Below are 23,917 nucleotides of genomic sequence, written 5' to 3' on the forward strand. Positions count from 1 at the left end.
GTCTGTATTTGTGGGGGGGTTCATGTATTTCATGTATGATCCTTTTGTCCAAAGTGCAGTTCTCCAGGGAACAGTTAGGAGTATTACTGCAGTTATTGTATTTGACTGTAGGGGGCAGTGTGCCTGTGCTCTGTTAATCATTGGATTTGATTTGAAAAATGATTTACGAGAGATAAATGGGAGATTTTTGATGATGGGACCCTTGTGTGAGAACGACACCCCACAATGAAAGAAACCCCAGAGACCTTCATTATGGTCTAGTCGTCTCGCTTCGGATGCGGCTTCGCTCAGTTCGGCGAACAGACCCGAAGACGGCTGCTCAACTTGGGCGGACAGTTCGCGGTCACTTCGGCGCTTCATGAACCTGCCTTAGAGACCTGTGGATGAAAGGATTGAGGAAAGACTGGAGGAAAACAACGCGGAGACGTGGGGTTTGTGCACAGTTTTCATGTCAGTCAGGCTGAACACAAACAGCAGCGTCCGTTGCGAACTAGCCTAGCTTACGGCGAACTAGCTTACAGCGAATTAGCCTATTTTGCGGCGATCTGGCTTCCAGCTAACGTCTGTACAGGCACATTGACAATTTGAGGCCAATGAGCAAACCAGGCCATCTGAGGTGTGTTTCAACCCATTCATACTCACCTGTGGTCAGAAGGTGTGTGTGTCATGTTTCCTGTTTTGTGTGCATGCAGATTTCTACATCTAAATATGCTCAGAGTTTCATGTTTTGTTTTGTTTTTCATTGTTTTTGTTATTGAGGGGTCGTTGAGCAGGATGAGACGCAGCTGATGGCTCAGGCTGGTTCTACTGTTTCCATCAAAGCTTTTCAATCGTGACCTGTTGGCTGTTCAAACTTAAAGAACTGACCAGCCACAAACCAAAAACCTCCTGGTATGAGGCCTGATTTGCACCAGTGCTCCCTGAAGAATACTTGTTAATTAATTATTAAGTATTCTTCAAAATTGATAAGGTCTTTGGAGACCTTACTGAGAGGATTTCAGACTTTATGTTGGTTTTGGAAACTTTTAGAACACATTTAATCATCAGTGCTGTATACAGTACATGCGGTCTGTGGCTGTGGGTGCTGTTGTCAGTGTAGTTACTCTCAGTGACCACTGGAGGGCAGTGATCTCTGTCTCTCGCTGTAATAAAACATTGCCTTGGTTTCCAGGAAGTGTCGACTCCTGTCTCTCTTTTCTGGCATTTTACACACCAAACGATTTGTGACGATTTATTTCTTCAAAAACCGACAGAACTCATGAAGTTATGAAGCAGTTAGATTGCTGTAGCTCTCCCACTGAAAACCCAAGCTAATGATACAGTTTCTTAAATACAACGTTCAGGAAAGCTCCACACCTACATTTCATGTATGCAATGACGTTTACATTATATCGGATAATCTTTTAACAGAGTTTCCTTTGAATCGGCATGTTTTCATAGAATTTCTGCTACAAAGAAGCTGACATGCACAATCACATTCATGCATTTCACTGTTTTACAGTTGGTCTTATGAGAAGGTTAATCATTCAGATTTTATAAAAAAAAAAACATACATGTACATAAATAAAGTGACAGATCACTTGATTTAAGCCCACCCAGACTGGCTCAGCTTCTGTATGTGGGTCACTTTCACCCCGACCGCAGTCATGTAAGTGCTACTGTTCTGTGGACTTTTAACACCCCCCCTCCAATCCAGTCCAAATGGGGCTCGAGCCTCTTCATTCTTCCTCCCGATAGGCGACTTTACTGCCCTGTGTACCTGCCTCCATAATCTGACAGCTTCAAGGACTACAACACCACAAAAAGCGTATCACATGATCAACCAAGATCTCAAGATCTCGAAAGCAACAAAAGCTCCAAAAAGAAAGTACAGTGTGAAGACGTGGATGAAAGGAAGAAACTGGCTCGTCCTCAGTTTTCGTCTGGAAAGTCCGCGCTCATCTGGGAAGAGAAGAAGAAGAAACGTTACGTTCTTCTAGCTGACACAGCACACAGCAACTTGTGCTGGGAGGTGTAGCGTGCGGGGAGAGGGCATGGCAGTGTTCTGTCAGTGGTGTTAAAGAAGAGGCTCTTTTCGCAAACTGGCCTGTTTGATTCGGGTTAGTGCAGGTGTGAAAGCGGTTAATCGAATCTTGCCGCAGACCAAACACACCCCGGAGCGGTTCATTTGTGCTCATTTCTGCAGACACATCTGACCAATGAGTGAAGCGCACGTTCTAAAGTGGTTCGGCATTTTGGCTCCAACACTCCTAATTTGCCCATCTTGTCAACTGATTCTGACCAGAGCAACCAAACAGCAGGTGTGAGCGACACGTTCATGCTGCATCTACCTGAACGTCAAATCCTTCAAATCCAGAAATCAGATTGTTGGTCTGAAAGCAGAGCAAGAAGAAAGAGAGAGACAGACAGACAGACAGACAGACTTATTTGATCATTTCCTGTTTTTCCCTCAACATCGTGGCTCTGATATTAAAGTGTGAGCCAGTTCTGGACCTGGACCTCGACACATTTAAAGTGGCAGAGGCACGAAGCAGTACTCACCACAGCGTCAATATCTCTGGGACTGACATACTGCGACAAAGCCTTGTAGTCGTCGGGAGACATCGGCATCATGTTGTCCTGCAGTCTGGATGGATGTCTGGACCAACAGGACAGACGAACATCCGCATTAACTCTCTCCAAGCTTGTACTAAAACTTCCCAAACCGCAAACCTTTGACCTTTTGCATATAAAGTGTATGTTTGCCGTTTTGTGTTGTGTTCATGAAAATGGGACAGACAGCGTGGAGGCATAAAAAAAATACATCACGTGTTTCCGTGATTGATGCTTACACTTCTGAGACCGAGATGAGCTCCGTCTTCATGTAGCCGCTCCTCTCTGGGTTCTCCACGTCCATCGGCTCTGGAGCTGAAGTCAGTCGAACGCAGATAAGCGTGATGGAGAGGAGGTGGCAGAAAAATGAAATGCTTCGGTACAGAACTTGTTGTGTGACTTACTCTCCGAGGGTTTGGGGTAGTACTTCCCAAAGGCCTTGTCTTTCGGGATGTCCGGGTAGAGGAAGCGCAGCGGGTTCTCTGGGATGTTCTCAGCAGCCATCACCTTGTAGGTGCGGATGATGTCAGGCAGAGAGACGGCGGACAGCTCCTTCTTCGTGTACGGCTCCACGGAGTGGAAGACCGGTTTGTCTGTTCGGAAAGAGACGCGTCACAGGTTCAGATGGTGGGGAGTGCCAACACCAATGTGTGGTATTAGTACATTGACTGCGCTCACCGTGGACGTCGTGCTCGATCCAGGTGAAGGTGATGGCTCCCTCCCTGCTGCTCTCGCTGAACCTCAGCAGGAAGGTACCGGGACACTTGTCACTCAGCAGAGCCTTCTCCCTCTCCTTACTGATGAAGCCCATGATGGAGCTGCACGCAGACAGAAAAAAACACTCACAAATCCGCTCAGGAATGTTTCCCGCTCACTCTAAAAACCACGTACGCGGCTCACCCGTCGTTCCAGAGGGAAAGCAGGTGTCTTTTAATCACGTCCAGGATTCCTTCGATCCACAACCAGAAGGGGAAGGCTTTCTCGTTGGCGCTCTGCTGCGGGACAGAAAGAAAGGTGCACAGATACCGTCCAGAGAAGACAACAGAAATACATTTAGATTGAGAAATATAGATCCAATATGAAAGACTAACAATGTTTTCCTCTCTGACCTTACAGAACTTGGTCCATGGGATCTGCCCCTCTGGGTTCCTCTGGGCTTTGGCTCCTGCAGAGACACAATCAGCTGTGAGTTCCTCAATCCACCAGTTCACAGTGCAAAAAGCCTGCAGGTGTCAGAGGGGGCTCCTACCGAGCAGTTTGTCCGCCAGCATGTTGAGCTGCTCCTGGTTCAGGCCTCGCTTGGTGACGGACGAGAACTGCCAGCTGAGGACCTCGGACAGCTGAGACCACTTCGCCGTCGGAGGGGAGATGAAGAACTTCAGATTCTGAGGATGAGCAGAGGGGACTTATGGTGTGCATGTGATTTTTGAGGCCAGTACAGAGATTTGATAATGATTTAAATATGAAATTATCAATTAAATATGTGTGTGTGTGTGTGTGATCACCTTGGGCTCGGTGGTCAGCATGTTGTACCAGAGGATGGAGGCCCAGCCGCTGGGCAGCTGACAGACGTTCGAGATGACCACAACAGGCAGAGATATGGCCTACGACAACAGCATGTAAACAATAACATTAAAACATTCATTTTTCCCTTGAAGGGCAGACTGTGGACTGCAGGAGTGAACCATCTCAGTGTTCAGTCACCTCACCTCCAGCTTGATGTCCAGTCCCGACTGGTTGAGCTGCAGCTCGGACTCGAAGCTGAGCGAGTGAAGCTCCTCGGTGACGATCAGAGGACCCTGAGCGAACACACGCAATTCACACAAAAGCACAAAACGCGCCGTGAAACGACACAAAACGCTCCGCAGGAAGCAAGGAAGCCTCCCGAATCTCCTGAGAAATGACTTGAAGCTACGTCTGCTTCATGTCGCTGAAGCTCTTACCTCGTTCGTTCGGTTGCCGGCAACTTTCTGCTCTTTCAGTTGCTGCGTGGAGAAGAAAAACAAAGGAGAGAAACTCAGCAGTTCAGTTTCAGCCAAAGATGCCGAACATGCTGGGACTGGTTTTCTGCGTCGGGTTTTCAGCCTACTGAAACACTCATCTCACCAAATGTCTGAACTCTGCTGCCAGGCTGCCGTTTGACTCCTCCATGTTCATCACTTTGGTGTTTGTTCCCAAAATGTTGAACTTCCGAAACCTGATGACAGACAGTCGATCGGATCATTCGATGCTGTAGGAGTATTACGTATATCAACATGCTGAAGTGTGTGTAAATGGTTTTGGGACATACCCTTTCTTCTCTGTAACATCTCTGAGGAAAAAGCACAAATGAAGAGATTATTTTTTAAAAAAAACGTGCTCAGACGCACACACTCTCAACAGTTTTCATCAGGTGAACGAACTTCGAACCACAGCTTACTTATCAAACACCGCCTTGACTTTGAGCTGGTAGTTAAACTCCTGCAGCTTCACCAGGAACCTGAAAGGAAACCAAAGCAGGTTAATCAGCTGAGACAGGAAGCTGGCGCACATCTGCAGAGCAGGAACAGACTTGAGAACAGATTTTCTGTCCGAACTCAACGCGGTTAATGTGAGATGAAGCACCGAGTGTTCAGCCATCAAATCAAACGCTTTTGACGTCAGTAATCGGTCTCGTACCGCAGCTTCACCGTGAACTGGACGCCTGTTTTCAGCACCAGGGGTCTCTGTGGGTGGGTGGGCATGCAGGGCTGCCTCTCCACGACCAGGGAGCTGCACACACACACACACACACACACACACACACACACACACACACACACCGAGTCCATTATTGTTCGGACTGCAACCTACAAAAAACTGTGCATTACAGTTAAATGAGCTATTTAAAAGCTATTCAGTGATTTCTAATTGATAATCAATAATCAGGTGATCAATAACTTGTCTGTAAGAGGCTCCTCACTTGGACAGGAGGTTCTTGAGGAGCTCCAGGGCTCGGGCCTCCAGGTAAGCTTTTTTCTGTGTGATGGGGTCGCTGTCGTAGGTGAACTTCTGCTCCAACTCCTGCAGCTTCTTCAGGTGCTGACGAACCTGCTGGAGACTCTCTGCTACTGCTGTGAACCTGGAGGAGGAGGAGGAGGAGGAGGAGGAGGAGAGAGGAGGGGCAGGAGGAGAGGCAGGAGGAAGGAAGACAAGAGGAAGAAGAGAGGTAGGAGAGGAAGACAAGAGGAGGAGAGGAGAAAGAGAGACAGGAGGAAGATGAGGGAGCAAGAGAGGCAGGAGGAGAAAGAGGAGAGGGATGAAGGGAAGACGACGTGGATGAAGAGGAGGTTCATGACAGAGAGGAAGAGGTGGGTGGAAAAATAAAAAAAGAAGGTGAAGTCTGTTTATTTCACTGTTGTTTGTTTGTTTTTTTTGCGGGACGCAGGAAGTCTCACCAGTTCTGCAGTTGGTCCACGCAGGCGTTGGGCGGACCGCCGATGCAGGCGATCTGCTGCCGCTGCTTCCACTCGGGCAGCTCCTCGGAGATCAGGTCCGACAGCAGCCCCTGCGTGACGTTCAGGAGGTCGGTCAGCTGGATCACCACGTCCTGACGGGCGGCGGGGAGAGAGAGAGAGAGAGAGAGAGAGAGAGAGAGAGCGTTGGGCTTGAATCAACATGTTCCTCTGTTTTGGATGAGGGGGATGTTGTTTTCAGGTGCGTTCTCTCAGGGATCAGCTCGTCTCTGCTCACCTGTCGCTTGGCTTTCAGTTCAAAGCACATCCTCGCAACCGTCATCTTCTCCTTCTCAAGCTCTTTCGGTGTCATGCCGTTCATTTCGTTCTCTACAGAGAAGAAGAAAACCTTAGATCACAGTTCTAAAAGTAAACCGAAGACGTTTCTTACTGGAGGAAAGCGAATGATGTGAATGAAGCTCGGCCCCTCAGCGTGTTTCCCACCTCTGTTCTTCAGCGTGTTGATTTTGAAGTCGTACTCGTCCTGCAGATCCTCCAGGTTCTTAATGTTCTGATCCACCACCTGACGAAGAAGATTGGACATTGGTGACATTGCAGAGGCGTGACGTCAGGCCACGAGCTGACGCTTCAGCTGCAGACGTACCTGGACTCGGTCCTTCATCTCCTTCACTTTGTTGTCCAGCTTCTGTTTCTCCACCACCATGGCCGACACCGTGCCCTCACCCTCCTGCTGCAGATGGGAAGGAGACACGTTTACAGTCCACGAAGAAGAAGAAAAGCATTGAAAATAAAACACCTGCAGCCTCCATGACAGAACACGAAGCACTGCTGTCTTTATAGAGCTGAAAAATCTCTTAAATAAAAGCTGAGAGCTTCCAGAGGAGTATCTTTGGTCCGCTGACCTGCTATGCACCGATTAAAGATTTCTGAATTGAATTCCTAAAACATTTTGGGACTTGTCGCCTGTAAAATGACCAAAATGAATAATAAGAAATGAATAAGTGGACTAATGCTGCTGTTTACCTCGGCGCTCTTGGCTGTGGCGAGGATCTTCTGCTCCTCCTTCAGGTTTCTGGAGATGATCATGGCCATGTGGACCGGCTCTTCCTGGAACCGATCCTGAACAGACAGTCACTCCACATTTAGAGCTTCTCACCAAAATGCTAAACCACAGCGACACAAAGAATAAAGTCGGACCTGCAGGTTCCTCTTGATCTTGCGGATGTTGTGCTGCAGCAGGAAGTTGTTCTCCAGGGTGAAGCGGCTGTGCTGGTCGTCCAGCTGAGCCAGGAGGTCGTGGAACCGAACTGTGGCCAGAGAGTCCTGACACGCCACTGTGTCCCTGAGGAGGATACTTTATTTAAAAAAGGGCAGATCAGGAAGAAAAAGACATAAAAAGAGACGTGGCGTGGTTGTAAACAGCGAGCCGTCGCTGCAGCTTCCTCGACGTCTTACCAGTCGATGCTCTCGATCCATCTGCTCAGGTACTGACGGATGTCCATGGGGAACGAGTCGTCATACAACTGGTCCACCTGCTCCAGGTACTTGCAGTCCAGCATCTGGAGCTGGCACCACTGCGCCATCTTCTGGTGAACAAGAGCAGCTTCATGAGGATTCAGGGATCCAATTATCAGCCAAACCAATGCTTCATTTTTAAACTATGAATGTTTTTACAGCTAAAAAAAAATAGACAAAGTGTGTAATGGACACATAAACATCAGCACATAAAAAATAATGCTTTTACTGTTCAGATTATATTATTTCTATACTCAGATTATGATCTGCAGGATTACTGCAACCTCCCAGTGTTCCCACTACAGTCAATAAAGTTTCATCCAATCCCTAAAGTCACCTTAAAACCTGCAAAATTTAAGAATAATGCAATAACTTCATAACATCATCTGTTTCCCACCGCTCTTATCTCAGTGTGGTCAGAGGTCAAAGGTCAGGAAGGTCCTGAGCAGCTGCTGTATTGTCCTAAATACACAATTACTACCAGACAGATGACTGAGTGGACATATTAAATGGTACATTGCTGAATACGACCTTCACTACTTCATTAACAGACAAAAAGCAAGAAATAGGAAATCAGAAGTGCTGACTCTAATTATTATGGTGTCCCTCTTCCTCCCTGACTCATTTTTGCTCGGAGAAAAGTGGATCTGGTCTTTAATCTGGAAGGATGGAGGTTAAATCAGCTTGAAAATAGAAGTTTAAAACGATGCATTGAAAGTCTACAGGAAAGTCCTACATCTGAGACTTTAGTGCTTTTAAAATGTTGTGCTCTTTTTACAGCAAATGCAAAAAAGAAAATCATGAATAAGCACAACCATCCTACACTGCAACTTATTCATCAAAGCACTTCTTCAGCTAAATGAGAAAACTGAAGGTTATTGATGCATCAAACCCTATTTCTTATTATTCAACCTGTTTTTTCATTCTAAGCTAGCAATGGTGAATGTCGGAGAAGTCCATAGGTTTCATTTTCCCAGCTGCCTCCAGCATCTAAACAGGTCGTACGACAAAAAAATCTTCCCTGGAGCCATTGCTACCAAACCAAACTCCGTCCAGAAATGCTACTTTTTGGGGATTTCTTCCGTTTCGCCGTTAATAACAGCGTCATACAATGACACATAACATTTCATCAAAATGATTAGATTCCACTGGCGAATTCGTCTTACGTGTCACTCATCTGGCGTAACATATGAAATGAAATTACGACATTTGGCACAGGTTATTGTTCTTAACAAATCTTTAACGTAACACTTCAAGTGGTGGGTGGTGACGGATTCCGTGAACAACTACTTAGTTTAATTTTGACTGAAATAACTGCTGCTGGGTGCAGCAAACATACAAGTGTAAGCTAGCGACGTATAAGCGACCATTATCGCTTTTCTAACAGCAGTTTTTCGTTTAACATATTTAACTAGCAAAGCCAAGTTTCAACTACTCAGTTTTGTACGCGAGTTTGGCTTAAGTGCATCTCAATATGTCAACAAATAGCGGATTTGGGCTACATTTTGACGCTGCGTGAAGATGTAAGTGATTAAACTTACCTTTTATTATAAGGAAACGTGTTTTATCTCTGTCAGAGATGTGATTTTATTTCCGAGGACCTTCCACAATTGTGCAACGAACGTGCCTGGCAATATGTCTGTTGACGTCGTGCAGCAGATACAGTACGGAAACAGCGTCATCCAATCACTGTTTAGCATTTGTGATACATGCCCGCCCCCTTGATTGTGACAGCCAATCAGAGCGATAAATGACGGCTGTTCTGTCATTTAGCAATCTTCCCCACAATAACAATTATACACGGTGTGTTTTTCATGTAGATTTGGAAATATGAACACAAGATTAAGAATAACCACGTTTCTTTTTTTTTCTCATGGACTCTAGTAGTGTCAAATTAGCTTCAAGACATTTTCTAAATAATTAAAAGCAAAACCACTCAGAGGTTTTAGGGGAGGAAAGTCAATAAGCAGAAGAGCTCACAGGGACCACGTGTTTTCAGAGAAAGAGAAAGTAACTCAGAAATCTCTACCTCCGAAACTAATGATCTAGATCACTTTACACATTACGAATGTCATTTTGTCCTCAATAACATAGAACTAAATACGTGACTGGAAAATAAGGCATTATTTAAAAATAAGAAATACTGAAGTACAATTTTAAAAACAACAACAACAACACCAACAACAACAAACACTTCTCGACGTGTGTCAGATTTGGCCCCATTAACAAAAACAAAAACTATGATATCCTTTCTCTACACAGTGATTTTCAACCTTGTGGTTCAGACACCTCAAAGATAATTCTAAGGCTTTTGCAAGAAGAAGATTATCGGCTAGAAAAGAGGAAAAACTGAGTACTGCTTAAAACAATGCACATTTTCATGCCCACTACATTCCTTTTTTTATTTGTTCATATTGAATCGTGTTACCCATTGGGTCCTAAACCGTTCTAAACCTTATATAAGACAATCTGAAACGTGTAGAAGTGAAAATGTCCCACTTGTGATGAGAGATCACAAGCAGACATCGCTTTATTTTGAAGGGTCACAAAGCATATGAGGGTGGAAGCACTGCTTTAGGGACTACTGTGTCTTGTTATTCAACGTGGTAGAGAAAATATGAATATTTCGTTGAGCAGCACAAAAAAAAAAAAAATGTTAATCAACAATACAGAAAAAAAAAAATCGGAACAATTTACAAACACATCCAAGCCTGTTAGTTTGCTCATCGAAGCATGACAAAATATGTGATAACACTGTTATTCATGCATATATATGAGTCATGTGCAGCTGTTTTTGGACCCTCTCCTCACATACTTCAACACCTCACAGTATTTGTCAACATGTGGACAATTATAGTACATTTATGATTATTCATATACAAATACAGAGTGCACAAAACTCTGCCTTTAGACAGGTACAAATATCTAAAACACACAGGTGGCATCAACTCTTGCAGCATTTAAAAATGTTTACCTGCTTTTGTTCAGAGTGCAGTCCCTCAATTTGGAAACAATGTGCGTTAGCCCCACCTGGTGGCAGAAATAAATATCTTTCTATATATATTTGAAGGACTTAACCAGAAACACTTGACTTGTGTGCAGCAGATTTCACAGAGACGGAGGATAATCAGGGAGACAAATATCTGCTTTTTAAAGGACCACCCTTGTGTAATACTTATACTTACATACTGTATATTCCTGTTGACCAGTTTCCAACCACTGATTTCAGTCCAGTTCAGTAATATTTTGTAAGAGAATCAACTTTAAAATATGTTTGCAATCACACTGAACAATCTGACACCGACAGTTAGGTCCTTATTAGTGATAATGTGACATTATAGTCGCCTGTTTATGGCAGTAAATGCAGGAACTGCTGCTAAATTGTTGGTGCCTTCAAAGACACAAATGTGCATGGAAGATCATCTCAGAGCCGTCTACTGAAAAGCAAATACCTTCGAAAACGACACTTTCAAAAAGAGCTTAACATATGATATTTAGTCATTTTACTGATTTTAACTTTTCATGAAGTGGAATAATTCTGCTTTTTAGCCATGCAAACCTTTGTTCTTTGTTTACTCCGATGGATTAATCTGCCTTATCTAAAGACAACTGTTGCAGAGGGGAACATCACGACGCAACAAAAACAGGACATGATCTGACGCTTGTTTGCAGGAAACGGGACATTTTGTTCGCAGCAGAATCACAAACCTGTGTCACTCGTGGACGTTCTGTTCCAACAGCAGAACAAAGACTTTTGGGTCAGAAACCCCCGTGAAGCACAACAACAGTCAGGACATCTGCACTCGGCTTCAAATCAAGATCAAACCTCCCTCTGAGATCACAGTTCCTGCCCTCACGTTGTAATTGGCTGGAGGATCCAAAACCTCCCCGGCTGTTTCTTCACTATTCCACCGGTCAGTCGTGATTTTTAGATCTGAAATCGACTCTAAAGTCTGGTTCTGTTGTTCTTTAGATTTTTGCTTGGGTCCAGCTTGAGTGCAGAGGTCAGGTTTTGGCGTGAAGCCATGCAAATTATTATTATTGCTTCCCAGCTGCATAGAATTACGAATTTTTCACTAAAGCAAAACACACACACCGCAGATGAACACTAAGATGAGCCTTTAGTTGCAGTCCTTCTAATATCCACTAGATGGTGCTCCACTCAGACTATAACAGGAAACTGACTGTGCACGATGATTGATGCCCGTTTATTTTCACTTTCTTGTATCAGGGATTAACTTAACCCCCATAAAACCTTGTTTTTGCTGACCTCCAGTGGTTTAACTTCTCACGCTGCTGCAGTGATGTAGCAGCGTACTCCCGAGCACGATCAGGTGTGATTACAGGTGCAACAAAGTGCCAATCCCACCACTTTTAGCCACTTTCAGGGCAGCAAAATACTGCTTTTCAGTCTGATGTCAGGTTACTCTTTATACCTCAAATGTGCACACAAAACATGAAGAAGAGAAAGTGCAAAATGCCAAAAACAAGACAGAAGAAGAAGAAGGAAGACATTAAAAAATCAGCTTTGAAAATCTTTCATGCAAATGCATTAAAGCTTTAGGCCTCAAGGAAGGGGTAACTTGACAAGACAACCTCACAGGGGTGCCTTTAAGATTTGATTGACAGGTCTCTCAGCTCATCACTTTCAGTTGTGATTCGCATCAACTCAGCTCCATCCATTCACTCACAATGAACATCTTCTGGCTCCAGCAGCTGGATTAGATGAGGACAGGGCAGCCATCAGAGCTGCTGACAAACTGACTGAGTTTGCATTCTTACAACATACCACACAATCCACCTCCAAGAACAACTGACAATAAAATCATGTTTCTCTCACACATCACCGCGATGCTCCTCAGAACAGATCACAGTGAGGAGTTTGCAAACAAGCTTTGGGACAGCGAAGGGCGATCTGTCAGCTCGGAGTCACTAGGTTCATGTTTTTCAAAATAAAGGCGCACATGGAAGATGCCCTGCAGCGTTTGTTCTGGTCAAGGCTCAAATCAGGACACGATTTCATAAGACAGGAAGCAGCAGGAGTCCGTCTGTCTGCCTATCTAGTTATTGAGTAGATGCTTCCACAAATTAGGTTTTTGTTTTCATTAATGAATCAGATTTATATCTACTTTTTATCAACGCATATGAATACACAAGCGTTGCATTATTTTCTGCCTGGATACTTTCTGTGCACCTGGGACTCCCTGAAAACTCGGTATTTCACCCGGTTGGGCTTAGTTTTGCAGGATGTAGCAGTGCAGGCTTCGGAAATGCCAAGTTTTTAAGGCGTCCTGTGTGCACTTGGTGGATTAAATCGTTTACACACTTGAGAAAGGTCTGCTTGCATCTCATTTGTAGATGGATGCCACTGGGTCTAAGTTTAGATTTTGAACATAATACAGAATTTTTGCATCACTTTTGTTGAAAACAAAGCTTCTACGATCGAGCCTATGTCCTGCAGAAGCCTGGGCATCCTCAGGAGCAGCCACAGTGGTCCACCACCATGGACGGGATCTTTCCGTAGATGATCTGCTCCTTGCGGTTGAAGTAGAGCATGTTGATGGGCGACATCTTGGTGGGTGTGCAGCAGGGGCCGGCGGTGCCCCGTGGGTTGGCCTTGTTCACCAGGTGTGCATGCGGGTACTGCTGCAGGTGCATGAACTCGCACTCCCCCGAGCAGTAGTTGGCCCGGTAACGCTTGGGTGCGATGATCCAGTCCCAGCCGAACTCCTCGAAGTCGACGGTGAGCGGGTAGCGGCAGCAGCGGGTCTCCGCAGACTCCTCGTCACAGTTGAGGCCCGAGTCACGGCGGGATCTCTTGGGGCTGTCGAGGATCTTCACTTCAATGAACGGTTGCTGGAAAAGAATTGGAAAACATTCTCAAAGTGCAACCACAAACAACCTGCAGCAAAAAAAAGCCAAACTTTTTTGCCAGAACAAAGCTTAAAAACCAGATCTTCAGTAAACTGTTCATGTGCTTTTGAGGTTCTATGTTAATATTTTGATTGCACTCACCAGTCCTTCCTCTCCAGGCTCCACTGATGTGACAGCCAGATCTTCTCCTTTGGAGTCGTAAGCATTGATCTCGATGCCGTAGTTGGTCTCCGGTTGACGCAACCAAGCCTGCAGCAGAGACTTGATGTCGATGCTCTGCCAGGAGCCGGCACTGGCGTCGGTGTCGACCTTCAGGGAGCGGACTCTGACTCGGGTGTTGTTTCCCTCCTTCCCGGGTTTGAGGCGGGAGATCTGCAGGAAGACGGTGGTGACCATGTCGGCCGGCCGCAGGTGAACCCACAGCTGAGCACGCAGGATGTTCTTGGGTTGGATTTTCGGACTCAGGCTGAACAGACAACAGGAGGACAGCTCGTCCTGGGCGATGGGATTCTCTGGAAGAAATCATTAAAATATAAAATCATCTTGTTTCATGCACAAGCCTCGTGACAAAACTCATGTGATTTCCTGTCATTTAGACCAGTTTGTGTGTCACCAAACTCACGTTTTGTTGTGGCAAAAGTGTGCTGTTTTGAGATTAATAGAATAATATTACTCATTATTACCTCCTGTAAGAACGTTATGCTTTTGGTTTGGTTTCACTGTTTGTTGTCAGCAGGATTACAGAAAAACTACTGACCCGATTTTCATGGAACGGTGCAGCATGGGCCAAAGAGGAACCCACTGAATCTTGGAAGGGATCCGAATCAAGAGGTGGATACAGGAATTATTTCACACTTTCGTCTACATTGCGAGACAGAACATTTGGACTTACGGAAAAAGTGCCATACATCATACAACCCAGCAGATGGCAGTAATGCTCAAAGGTGAGAAATCAGCCAACTGTACAAGACAATCACATTCACTGGGACCAGGTGTCCTCTGGTAAACACACACACTAATTTCATACAGAAAGAGGGCATGACGAAGACAGTGGCTTCATCATTACAGTAACAGGAAGTACATAATAAATTGCACAGTGGAGATGATGAGGCTTCAGGCAGGCACAACCATGTTTTGACGTAAAGTGCAAATTTTAGTATCATAGAGGGATGGAGGATTGGCCCTGATGAAGGTCTGTGCCCTTCTAGTTCTCTATTGTTTCACATGACCAATATCGTCACAAACTAAAAATTAGCTGGAAGGAAACAATATATTCACTCAACAGCCAGACATCGCCCCGTGATGAAACTGGTTTACGTGACTTTAATTTGACTTACGAGGACGCACACTTTTACGCAGAGCGCGAACGGTCGCTGGATCACATCCATCATTCTTGTCCCACTACTGACATGAGAGTTGAGCACTTGTCATTATTGAAGTGAAAAGATTTTGTTATTAACTGTTTGATTTGATGAGCTGAGGTTATTTTATGGATTTTAAGTGCGAACATCTCACCAAAATCAGACTGCTGTCAGTATTTTGGATTAAAGCCCAGCATCGACTGATTATATCCTTTGCTCAGTGGGATACAAATAATTACAGTATAGAGGCCCACACGGTCGTTTGCGCCAGAACTGTCTCCTGTTGTCGGCTACTTGGAAAACAAACTTTACGCACGGCATTTACGCACGGATTACACGCTTTAAGCACGGCGTTCAGAGAAGGTGCAGAACAAACAAAAGTACAATGTGAAGCGTTTTTTGGTTTGGTTTAGTTACGCTTGGTGGCCATGGTGATGATGGTCTCCGTGGTGGCGCGGTCCTCCTCCTCCACCCGCGGGTCGTACTGGTCCAGAAGCTGCGTCAGAGGGGGCGCTTTGGGCAGCAGCTGGCGGATCATGTCCCGGCTGATGTTAGGAGCCTGTTCGAGCCGCAGGATGCTGAGGATCTGCGACTTGATGCTGTGGAGCCTCATCTGCTTGCTGTGCTCCCGGAAGTCGCAGGCTGAGCACTGCTCTCCGCTCTCCGCCAGCAGCTTGGAGGTCTGGTTCATCTCCAAGGAAAAGCCCGCAGAGAGGAAGACGGTCAGGGCGAGTGAGAGGAACATCCTGGAGAGAAGAAGAGGTCAGCGCCGTGACACTGTCTGATATGAGTCTGTCCCCGGAGCTCAGGACTTTATGATTGGCTGCGAGGAGGATTTTTTTTTTTTTTTTTTTTTTTTTTAAGTCCGAAGGGAGATTTAAAGTGGTAGCAAAATGTAATAATTAATATTGAGACGAATTTGTTAGTGACGAACTATGATGAGTCTTAATTTTACGACTGAATTCACGTTTCGATGATTATTTTCTTTGTGTATTTGAGACAAAAGACGCCAAATATTATTTGCTTTGTTTTCTAATGTCTGAATGCACACTGTTTCCTCTTTAGCTTTAAATTCTCTTCATATAATTTCACATTGGACAGAATGTGAAATCACCGTTATTTTTTTTCTCTAAACATAATTTTAAAGTCACAAATATGAGTCAGACAGCAGGATAACATCACAAAAATCAAGTCATTTCAGTCTGTCCCTCTCAATTTGCTCAACAGGTTCGTTTAATGGAGAGCGTTGAGCTTTCTGATGCATTTAAAGCTTTGTTTTCATCAGTGATAACAACTGATGTTAAGCTGGCCTGTTATTGGTTAGGGTTAATTAGTCGAATTAATCTGCTCATTTTCATTATTTATCGGAAAATTTCAGCTTCAGGACATGATCATTTTACTGCAAATTGATTTTCTTGTGATGTAATGTTGGTATAAAAAATCCTTGGTTGAGGTAAAGTAAACCGAAGTAGCCCCAGCAGAATGGAGAAATGGGATAAACTGACGTGTTTTGGGTGGTGTGGAGTGATCTGCTCCTCCCACCAACCAGCAGCAGGAGGAAACTGGTTCAGCTGCCTGTTTACCAGCAGATCTCAAGGTTGCAGAAGCCTTAAATGTACCTGCTGGGAGCCCACAGAGGAGCTGCAGCACAGAGCAGAGGGTAAAAGATCAAAAACACTTCAATATTTTATCTCTGTCCTGTTTCAGCATTGGATTCTTTAGAAAAGTGTTTACATTTTTTTTGATTAAGTTGTGTTAATTAAAGCTTTCATAATGGTTGTACTGCACTCACTGGTGACCTTAGTTGAGCCTTTTACAAACTAGAGCCTCTTGATTCAACTGTTATTGGTTAAACAGGAGCTCACAGGTAATGAGACGTAGCTTTGTTTGGGGGAAAAACACCTTCTGAAGGAGTTTAACATGCATTTTTTTTACAGTTTTCTGCAGTCGTGGAAATGATCATCATGCGATCATCCCGTTAAAAAGACGACTGTTCCTCCAGCGTCTTGTTAAAATGGGAAGTCAGGAGTCGAGGTGCCGGTCTTTGGCCTGTTTGGATAAACGGAAGGAGAGCGTCACCGACAAACAAGAAGATGAGACGAAGGTGTTTCTCGAGGATGTGAAGGAGACAAGGTGGTCCGTCAGTTCAGAGGAGACGCCGGCTGATGGTTGTTCTTTGCACCTTCCTCCAGTCAGCAAACTGATTCAGGATTTTTCCCAGAAGATGTCTGAAGATATCATCACGCAGGCTCTGATGCTCTGCTGGGAGGTGGAGATTCATTACAAAGAGCTGCCTTTCATTGACACTGAGTGTGAATATGTTATATGAAGGACTACAGATGGACCAAACTGTGCTCTTGCTGCTGAACTGAATGGCTAACGAACTGGTGAAAATGTCAAGGTCACATCCTGGTGCTTCAATGTGATCCTTCAATGCGAAGTCTCACATCTGTAATCCTTTAACTTTTTAAAGCTTTAACAGTTACTTCTTGCTGCCACCTGATGTCACCAGCGACCTTCTTTCATCCAAATCTGGTTGATTGAACAAGTTTACATGATCTAAGAGCTGAAATGTACAAATCTGCTGTTTAAATGACATTCAGAACGGCATTTTGCATAATTTAATGGTTGGTTACATACAGTGAACATTGCTGAAATTCCATCAAAATTACAAACACATGTTTCGACACAGGGGGGCGAAAGGCCAGGTGGAGCATGCATGATGCACACCGATCATTTTCTGAGAAAATTACATGTGTCAGACACCTGTTCAACTGGATTGACCGTGTCATTCGACATGTTTACCGTGCAGGTCGCAGAGTTTCTGTGGGCATGAAAACCTGACCAGAGATTAGCCGGGCAGTGTTACCCTGCTTGGGCTTTCATGAGTGTTTTGGCAGCAGAAGAGGAGAATACTTTAAGTTGGTCACACAAACACACACATACTTGTACGACTGCTTCACTGTCATCGATAAAAATAGAACATTAAAGGCTTTCAAATGAAGGATTTTTCAGTTTCATGCATGTTTCATTGCTAATTTATTATAGAGCGAAACTTTGCAGAGCACCTCTGTTTAAATTATTGTGATGGTTTATTTCTCAATGTTATTTATTGATTGAGAAGCAGGAAGTCATTGTTTGATGCATCCAATCGCGGAGAAAGGAGTAAATTATCGGTTCACAATATCGAAACTGAGATTTTTAAAGATGCAAAACCTCTCATTGTTGCTTTGCGACGCCTGAAACAGCAACAACGGCGGAAAATGTTTGGTTAGCGCTGCTAAACCGTGTGCCAGAACGGATGTTATATAACAACAAATGAGCAAATAATCAGCTTATTGTTTGTGTTTTTAAGTTAAATAGGCTTTCTACGCATGCTCAAATTGTTCTTCTCTGGTATTTGAGTCATCGTTGATGTTGACTTTATCGCCACCTCCTGGCCCAGCGTGCTTGTTTGAGTCGTCTTTGTGAACTTATGAATGGAGATACTTTGTGAAACGAAGGTCAAGTGAGCAGAATATAGTCTTTATCTGCTTGGTCTCATGTTTCTGGCTCCAAACGTACATTTCAGTCATTCCACCTTCTCTGTCAGGAACTAAACTGCCACCAAGCAGGATGTTAATTACCCCGGTGACACACACACACACACACACACATACCGATAACTAGCATCAGAGACTGAGTGACTGGCGTGCTACTCAAACCCAACAAGTTAGCTTCCATGAAAGCACTTACTTACTTACTGAAAGCACATTATGCTGGACAATATGAACAAGAAGGGCGATTATATGGACACTGAAGTATTACTTTAATACAATCTATCCTTTAATGTTTGTCTCACACGCAGTTCAGCCTGTAAACCAACAACAGACTCACTCAGTCTAATTACCCCCATAGTCTCGAGCGCAGGAGTCGGTGTCACACCTTGTACACCTGTTACCTTAACCGACACCGCTCCACCCAGAGGTGTTGGCTACCAGTCCGGTCTGATAGGAGAGGCTCCGATAAGCTCACACAGCTGCTTGAAAATACATCTGGATTCAATGTGAAGAAAGGACTCTGGAACAGACAATTTTCCAGTCCATGTTTTTAGAATATTTTATTTCACATGAGTGCAGAAGTGAAGTCAACCATTTTTCATTGCCTGCCTTTTCTGCAGCCACGCCGACACAATGCATTATGATGCAGTTTGGTTCCCTGCGGCCATCATCAGCAGTTTGGCTGAGTTTCCAAGGCTGTAGGCACAGGAAGATGATGGCAGGGAGAGTTTCACAGGAGGTACGGTGGTCACTGCCTGGAAGACAAAGCAAAGCAAATGAAGCTTCCCTGTTGTAGTTGAGTATGTGACTCACTTTAATGAGACAAACGGAAAGACAAGAAGCTGTTCAGAGCTCCTTTACATCAGTGGTTGCCAAACGCTTTGTCCTGTGACCCCTTAAAACCTATCAAAGTCTACTTATGAGCCCTTGTCACAGGTTGTGGACGTGAGTTATGAGCAGCTAATTCACCATTCCAGTAAAAATGAGCCTAAAACGCTGATCAGAGACATACCCAGAGCGAAGTGAAAGCTGTTCTTGAACCATGTGGACTACATGCATGGTTTTGGTCTCTTTTGAAAGGCAATACTCTGAACTGACATGGGGCTGTGACACGGGGGCTCGGGGACATGTCATTTGACCTTTTTACTGTAATAAGTGGCTTCAAAATAAAAGGTTGAATGAAAAATAATGACTGCTGTTAAGTTTTTGCTGTTAATGAAGCTATTTTATTATCAATGCAGTCATCTATTTTTCCTCTAGATGTTTTTTTTCTCCATCGACCCAGAGAAGGGCACTGAAGTGGAGAAGACGAGACGCGAACCCTCGCGTCCTTTCCTCATTGAGGAGGCCTGTGATGATGAGCCACACTCACAGTTTGGAGGTTTGTTTCAGCTCGTGAACGGCTCTGCTCTCTCAGCTGAAGAAGCAGCTAAAAGTTTCACATTAAGTTGTTCCAGAGCTTGTTTGCAGTCCTTACTGAGTTTCATTGCTCTTGTATTTCCTCATTTGCAAGCCTGTTTGTTTGAATTATTCTGAGGAAACGCAGTAATCCATAAAGGATGCTCCAGTTCTTTGCAGTATTGTGTGAAATTGCTGTATTTAGACTGTAAAACTCTACAGCAAAAGACACTAAATTCTAAACAACTTTGGAGTAAAAATTTGCAGAAATATTCAATTAAAGGACAGACTTATAATGAGACTGTCGCAGTGACTTTCACATGTAGGTTGTTTGGTCAAACAACAACTGGACGACTGCATGTAAACTGTAAAATGTACAGGTTATTGTGTTATTGTGAAAATTATATTTCTGTAAAAACAAGAGGTTGCAGCAAGGGCCCCAGAACAACATTGTGTTCAAGTGACAGGGGGAGGCCGGCTGATGTTGCAGACTGACAGAATCCACACAATCTGATGACCGGGCCAAAAAAACACCAAAAATATCCGAGTGAGAATAGACAAAAGTGATGGATAAATGGTTGAAATGTCAGTTTGTGGCCTAAACACACACAGTTCAAGTGCTAGAAAAGTCACATATGCTAATTTTGGAACCTTGGAACGTTTGGAACCTCTGATGGAATCCTGGTCACACATTCAGTTCTAGAATGAAACATTCAGGAGAGTATAAATACGAGCTGCAGAGAACTGTGTTCATCATTTCTGATCTCGGCTCATTGTGTGCAGGACGGAAACGACTATTTCACGACACATTGTCAGAATGGCGACTACATGGCGGAATATGTCCAAGAGGCAAAGGAAGCGCAAAGTAAGTTGAAAGTGATGATTTATCTGTGTTGCACAGTACAAATACGTGCCAAAGCTCTGCTCAAAGACAAAATCTACCTGTTGATCTCATCATGTAAAGCAGAGACACTTTGGCTTTAGTTTGTTCCGTGTGCGTGTGCGTGTGTGTTTAGATGAAAATGACAAATGGTCCTAAGAAGCGTCCAAATCTTCTGCTTTTCAGTATCGCGAGACTGTGGATGAACTCACATCGCTCGTGGCCAATCTGACCATCCCAGGTCAAACTTGGCAGACAGAGGTGGAGGTCGTCGGCGTGGGGGACATCTCCACGCAAGACGCCCCACGAACCAAACGCTCCAGAGCCCCTTCAGCAGGGAGTCCACGGGACGCACCAAACAGCCGTCCAAATAAAAGACAGTTGGACGACGTGATCGAAGTGCGTGGAAACAGGTGGGTGTTACTATAGACTCTCTCCCTGTGAATGATTTACTCTGTGCTGAATAGAAGGTGCTTAACGTGTTTTTCTTCTCCTCTAAAGCCCGAAGAGAAAGAGACGAACTCTCGAGACGGACATCCCTGCGTCTCTGCTGAGATACCCGCTCACCGGGTGGCGGAGACCAAAAAGAAAGACTCGCCGAGGAACGCGGGGTGCACACAAGAGGTAGGTTCTCCAATGACAACACGTCCACCGGGGATCAGTTCATTTGAAACCTATAGTTCCCCAGAAAACCGGGCAAATTTCGATGATTTTAGAGTTGGGAGTGTTTATTTACTGTTAAAGTTCAAGAGATGCTAAAACCCTTTATTTTACACAGGCGCTCAAAACGGCGTCCTGTCCAAGATCAGAGGGGGACACTGTGTCCCCCTGTTGTGTCCCGGACACAAGAGGGACAGCAGAACAAGAGGAGGAGGCGTAAACGAGGCTGGCACGAGAAGGTAAGCTCTCTAATGACAATACATGAATGTTGTGTTTTCACACTCAGCTCTGATTTGGATTATCAAGCAGCTGTCTATGACAAATGGTCCTAACAAGCGTCCATCTCTTTCAGCATCGAGTCTGTGGAGACACTCACGGCTCGCGGCCACGTCCTCTCTCCGAGAAGCCACTGTGTCCCGAACCTCAATGGCAAAAATAAAAATAAAAGAAATGAATAAGAAAAAAAAGTCCTGCCTTAACTCCTGTCATTCAAAATCTTGTTTTTGTTTGTTTGTTTTACTCTATTTTGACAAAAACGTTAAAAAGTGTCAGGCTGAATGAGCCTGGAAGAGCTAATATGGTGCTTATTCTTAAATGAAGTCGCATCCTTTGCTGTTTGCATCCCATAAAAGTGATGAAACTGGGTGGTTTAATCGTCAGATTTTATTATTAGATTTGATTGACAGTGAACGAACAATCTGTGACTCTCTGATGCGTCTTTTCACATCAAGGATGTTCCCATCGCTCAGGTGTGGCTCACCTGTATTTACCTTTCTACCAGTGTCCTCGCCCCTGTCCACGGCCACGTCCACGACCATGAGAGTGGCCGTGCTTGTGCTTTCGCCCGTGCTTTTTACCGTGGCCGCCGTGGCCGTCATCTCCATCGCTGCAGCTGCCGTCATCGCTGCTTCCTCCACCGCTACCGCGTCGATGTGGACTGTAGTCACGTTCCTGGTCATGGTCATCATGGCGATCGGGGCTGCGTCTTTCTCTGTAGCGATGCTGGTCGCGATCAGGGCTGCGTCTCCCGTGGCGGTCATGGTCAGGGTCAGGACTACGTCTCCTCTGGCGCTCCTCGTCCTCATCTCGACGCCCATCATCTCTCTGGTAACCGCCTCTACCATGGCGATCATCTCCACCCTGATCGCCTCCTCCATCTCGTCCAGACGCATGCCCCCTGTCGCCGGCCCCATGACCTTCCTGGTCCCCTGGCAGAGGGCCCAGGTCGTAGCCGGAGGCGGGCTTGTCTGTTGGAGCAGCAATCAGAATAAAGAGCCCAATGAAGATGACAGATGATGATGATGGGACATTTTGTTGAAGAGCAGCAGAAAATAAACATGAGCTGAGGGGTCATACCTGTGCTGGTGCTGAACATTTCCTGCTGATGGTGTTTGTCTGTCTTTATTTGGACTCCTTATCGATAAGCACTCAAATAAAGAAAACAGGGAGGTGTTGGTTTCCACTTCACTGAAACCAGTTGGACTGGAAAATCAGAGACATGGCAAACAGCAGTGCGTTAGAATAAATCAACAAAAGCAGGTTCATCTTTGTCAGGCCAAAACTTAATATCTGCTAAACGCCAGCTTCTTAGAAACCAATAAGTCAGCTCACTTTGAGCATTTTTGAGTCCAAGCCGAGATCAGAGAAGGCTTGAAAAGGCAGTCACACATGAATTCAGGCTTTTGGTTCAGATTTTTATGGGGATTCGTCAAGCAGCTGTTCATATGAAGTGGAAAATATTGCTTTTTTTTTCATATTTTCAACAAAAGGCAAAACATGTCTCCACCTCTGCAGAGAAATCATCAGTTTAACTTGATTTAATTAGGTCTCAAAATCTGCTAAACACTTGGACAATCCTTAGCCAAAAGCCTCATTCACGTGCAAGACTACTGCATTTCTACCGAGGGAAGATAAAACCGTGTACTTACATGAGCTGGAGGAGGGGAGCTTCTGTGAGTGCAGTGAAGAAGTGCTGTAATTAATCAGAACTGTCTGTGTTCTCGTCCCATCACAGGACTGGAGGCTGTGGGTGGAGTGACAGGCGTCATCATCTGAAACCAAAACCTCAGTCTGTTTTCAGGTGTTGCCCGTTTGTTGACTCGATGCCAAGCCAAACGAAATCTTGTCACCACTTATTATCATTATTGTGCTCCAAAGGAAGGAGGCCGTGTCCCCTCCTGATGTTCCAGAGACACTGAAGCAGGGGATTATGGGATGGAAAAGCACCAGCATTTAAAATTAGAATAGGATGTGATGAAGTTATTTAAAAACTATATAAGAATTACATAAGACTGCTGATTATGTAGCAGGTTGTAAGACTGTAAAACACAGTAACAGCATCAACAATGCAGGAACACTCATCAATGAGATCCATGAGTCTGTTTGCCGTGGTGCATGCTGGGAAGCTTCCCTAACAATGCAAACTCAAAACAAACTCTAGTCTGTCGTCTAATGTGTAGTTTAACATGTTTTTGTTTTCAAAGTGTTAGAATACAATAAAAAAAAAAAAAAAATCAAAGATTTGAGTCTCTCTTGAATCACAAAATGTACATTTGATAGTAGGATTGTTTCACTTTTTGAGGTGTGTTTGATAAGAACTTTAGTCATATATTAACTTTTTTTTATCTATATGTGCTCCCTTTAGACATCAACCTTATTCAAACT

The 23,917-nt window shown here is 44.6% G+C and overlaps 2 protein-coding genes across 7 annotated transcripts; both read right to left on the minus strand.

Moving 5' to 3' along the window:
• Nucleotides 1-1,189: 1,189 nt before the first annotated feature.
• stat1a (signal transducer and activator of transcription 1a) lies at nucleotides 1,190-9,192 on the minus strand. Of its 5 annotated transcripts, none has more exons than XM_076723581.1 (25): nucleotides 9,083-9,192; nucleotides 7,482-7,612; nucleotides 7,224-7,368; nucleotides 7,050-7,145; nucleotides 6,670-6,756; nucleotides 6,510-6,588; nucleotides 6,304-6,395; nucleotides 6,009-6,160; nucleotides 5,534-5,692; nucleotides 5,251-5,343; nucleotides 5,012-5,071; nucleotides 4,883-4,903; nucleotides 4,699-4,789; nucleotides 4,536-4,577; nucleotides 4,302-4,391; nucleotides 4,098-4,196; nucleotides 3,842-3,977; nucleotides 3,702-3,757; nucleotides 3,493-3,584; nucleotides 3,271-3,410; nucleotides 2,997-3,185; nucleotides 2,832-2,907; nucleotides 2,542-2,638; nucleotides 2,331-2,372; nucleotides 1,190-1,941 (listed from the first exon to the last, which is right to left on the minus strand). In XM_076723581.1, exons 2-25 carry the CDS (start codon nucleotides 7,607-7,609, stop codon nucleotides 1,912-1,914), a joined length of 2,292 nt encoding a protein of 763 aa, XP_076579696.1. In that variant the 5' UTR covers nucleotides 7,610-7,612; nucleotides 9,083-9,192; the 3' UTR covers nucleotides 1,190-1,911. The 5 variants fall into 5 exon arrangements, with proteins under 5 accessions (XP_076579696.1, XP_076579694.1, XP_076579695.1 ...); XM_076723579.1 differs by having other exon boundaries at nucleotides 3,493-3,587; XM_076723580.1 differs by having other exon boundaries at nucleotides 3,493-3,587; nucleotides 7,482-7,609; nucleotides 9,083-9,189.
• An 828-nt stretch (nucleotides 9,193-10,020) lies between these two features.
• LOC143316266 (growth/differentiation factor 8-like) lies at nucleotides 10,021-15,564 on the minus strand. 2 transcript variants are annotated; one of them, XR_013076274.1, is made up of 4 exons: nucleotides 15,194-15,527; nucleotides 13,557-13,927; nucleotides 10,826-13,397; nucleotides 10,021-10,632 (listed from the first exon to the last, which is right to left on the minus strand). XR_013076274.1 is itself a non-coding variant. In XM_076724145.1 (3 exons), exons 1-3 carry the CDS (start codon nucleotides 15,519-15,521, stop codon nucleotides 13,017-13,019), a joined length of 1,080 nt encoding a protein of 359 aa, XP_076580260.1. In that variant the 5' UTR covers nucleotides 15,522-15,564; the 3' UTR covers nucleotides 10,021-13,016. The 2 variants fall into 2 exon arrangements, 1 of the variants encoding a protein (XP_076580260.1); XM_076724145.1 differs by having other exon boundaries at nucleotides 10,021-13,397; nucleotides 15,194-15,564.
• Between the last annotated feature and the right edge of the window lie 8,353 nt (nucleotides 15,565-23,917).

This window comes from Chaetodon auriga, chromosome 23 (genome assembly GCF_051107435.1).
Source record: "Chaetodon auriga isolate fChaAug3 chromosome 23, fChaAug3.hap1, whole genome shotgun sequence".
Classification (NCBI taxonomy): Eukaryota; Metazoa; Chordata; class Actinopteri; order Chaetodontiformes; family Chaetodontidae; genus Chaetodon; species Chaetodon auriga.

What these genes read in the sequence shown, in the direction of transcription:
- stat1a (XM_076723579.1), bottom strand. Translation starts at nt 7,609, where the DNA reads ATGGCGCAGTGGTGCCAGCTCCAGATGCTGGACTGCAAGTACCTGGAG. An exon ending in GTCAAGGCGGTGTTTGATAA is followed by an intron (nt 4,904 to 5,011) that starts GTAAGCTGTGGT and finishes CTTTTTCCTCAG; the next exon opens with AGATGTTACAGAGAAGAAAG. An exon ending in TGCTGACCACCGAGCCCAAG is followed by an intron (nt 3,978 to 4,097) that starts GTGATCACACAC and finishes GCTCATCCTCAG; the next exon opens with AATCTGAAGTTCTTCATCTC.
- LOC143316266 (XM_076724145.1), bottom strand. Translation starts at nt 15,521, where the DNA reads ATGTTCCTCTCACTCGCCCTGACCGTCTTCCTCTCTGCGGGCTTTTCC. An exon ending in CATCACCATGGCCACCAAGC is followed by an intron (nt 13,928 to 15,193) that starts GTAACTAAACCA and finishes GATTTCTTCCAG; the next exon opens with AGAATCCCATCGCCCAGGAC. An exon ending in AGCCTGGAGAGGAAGGACTG is followed by an intron (nt 13,398 to 13,556) that starts GTGAGTGCAATC and finishes ATTCTTTTCCAG; the next exon opens with CAACCGTTCATTGAAGTGAA.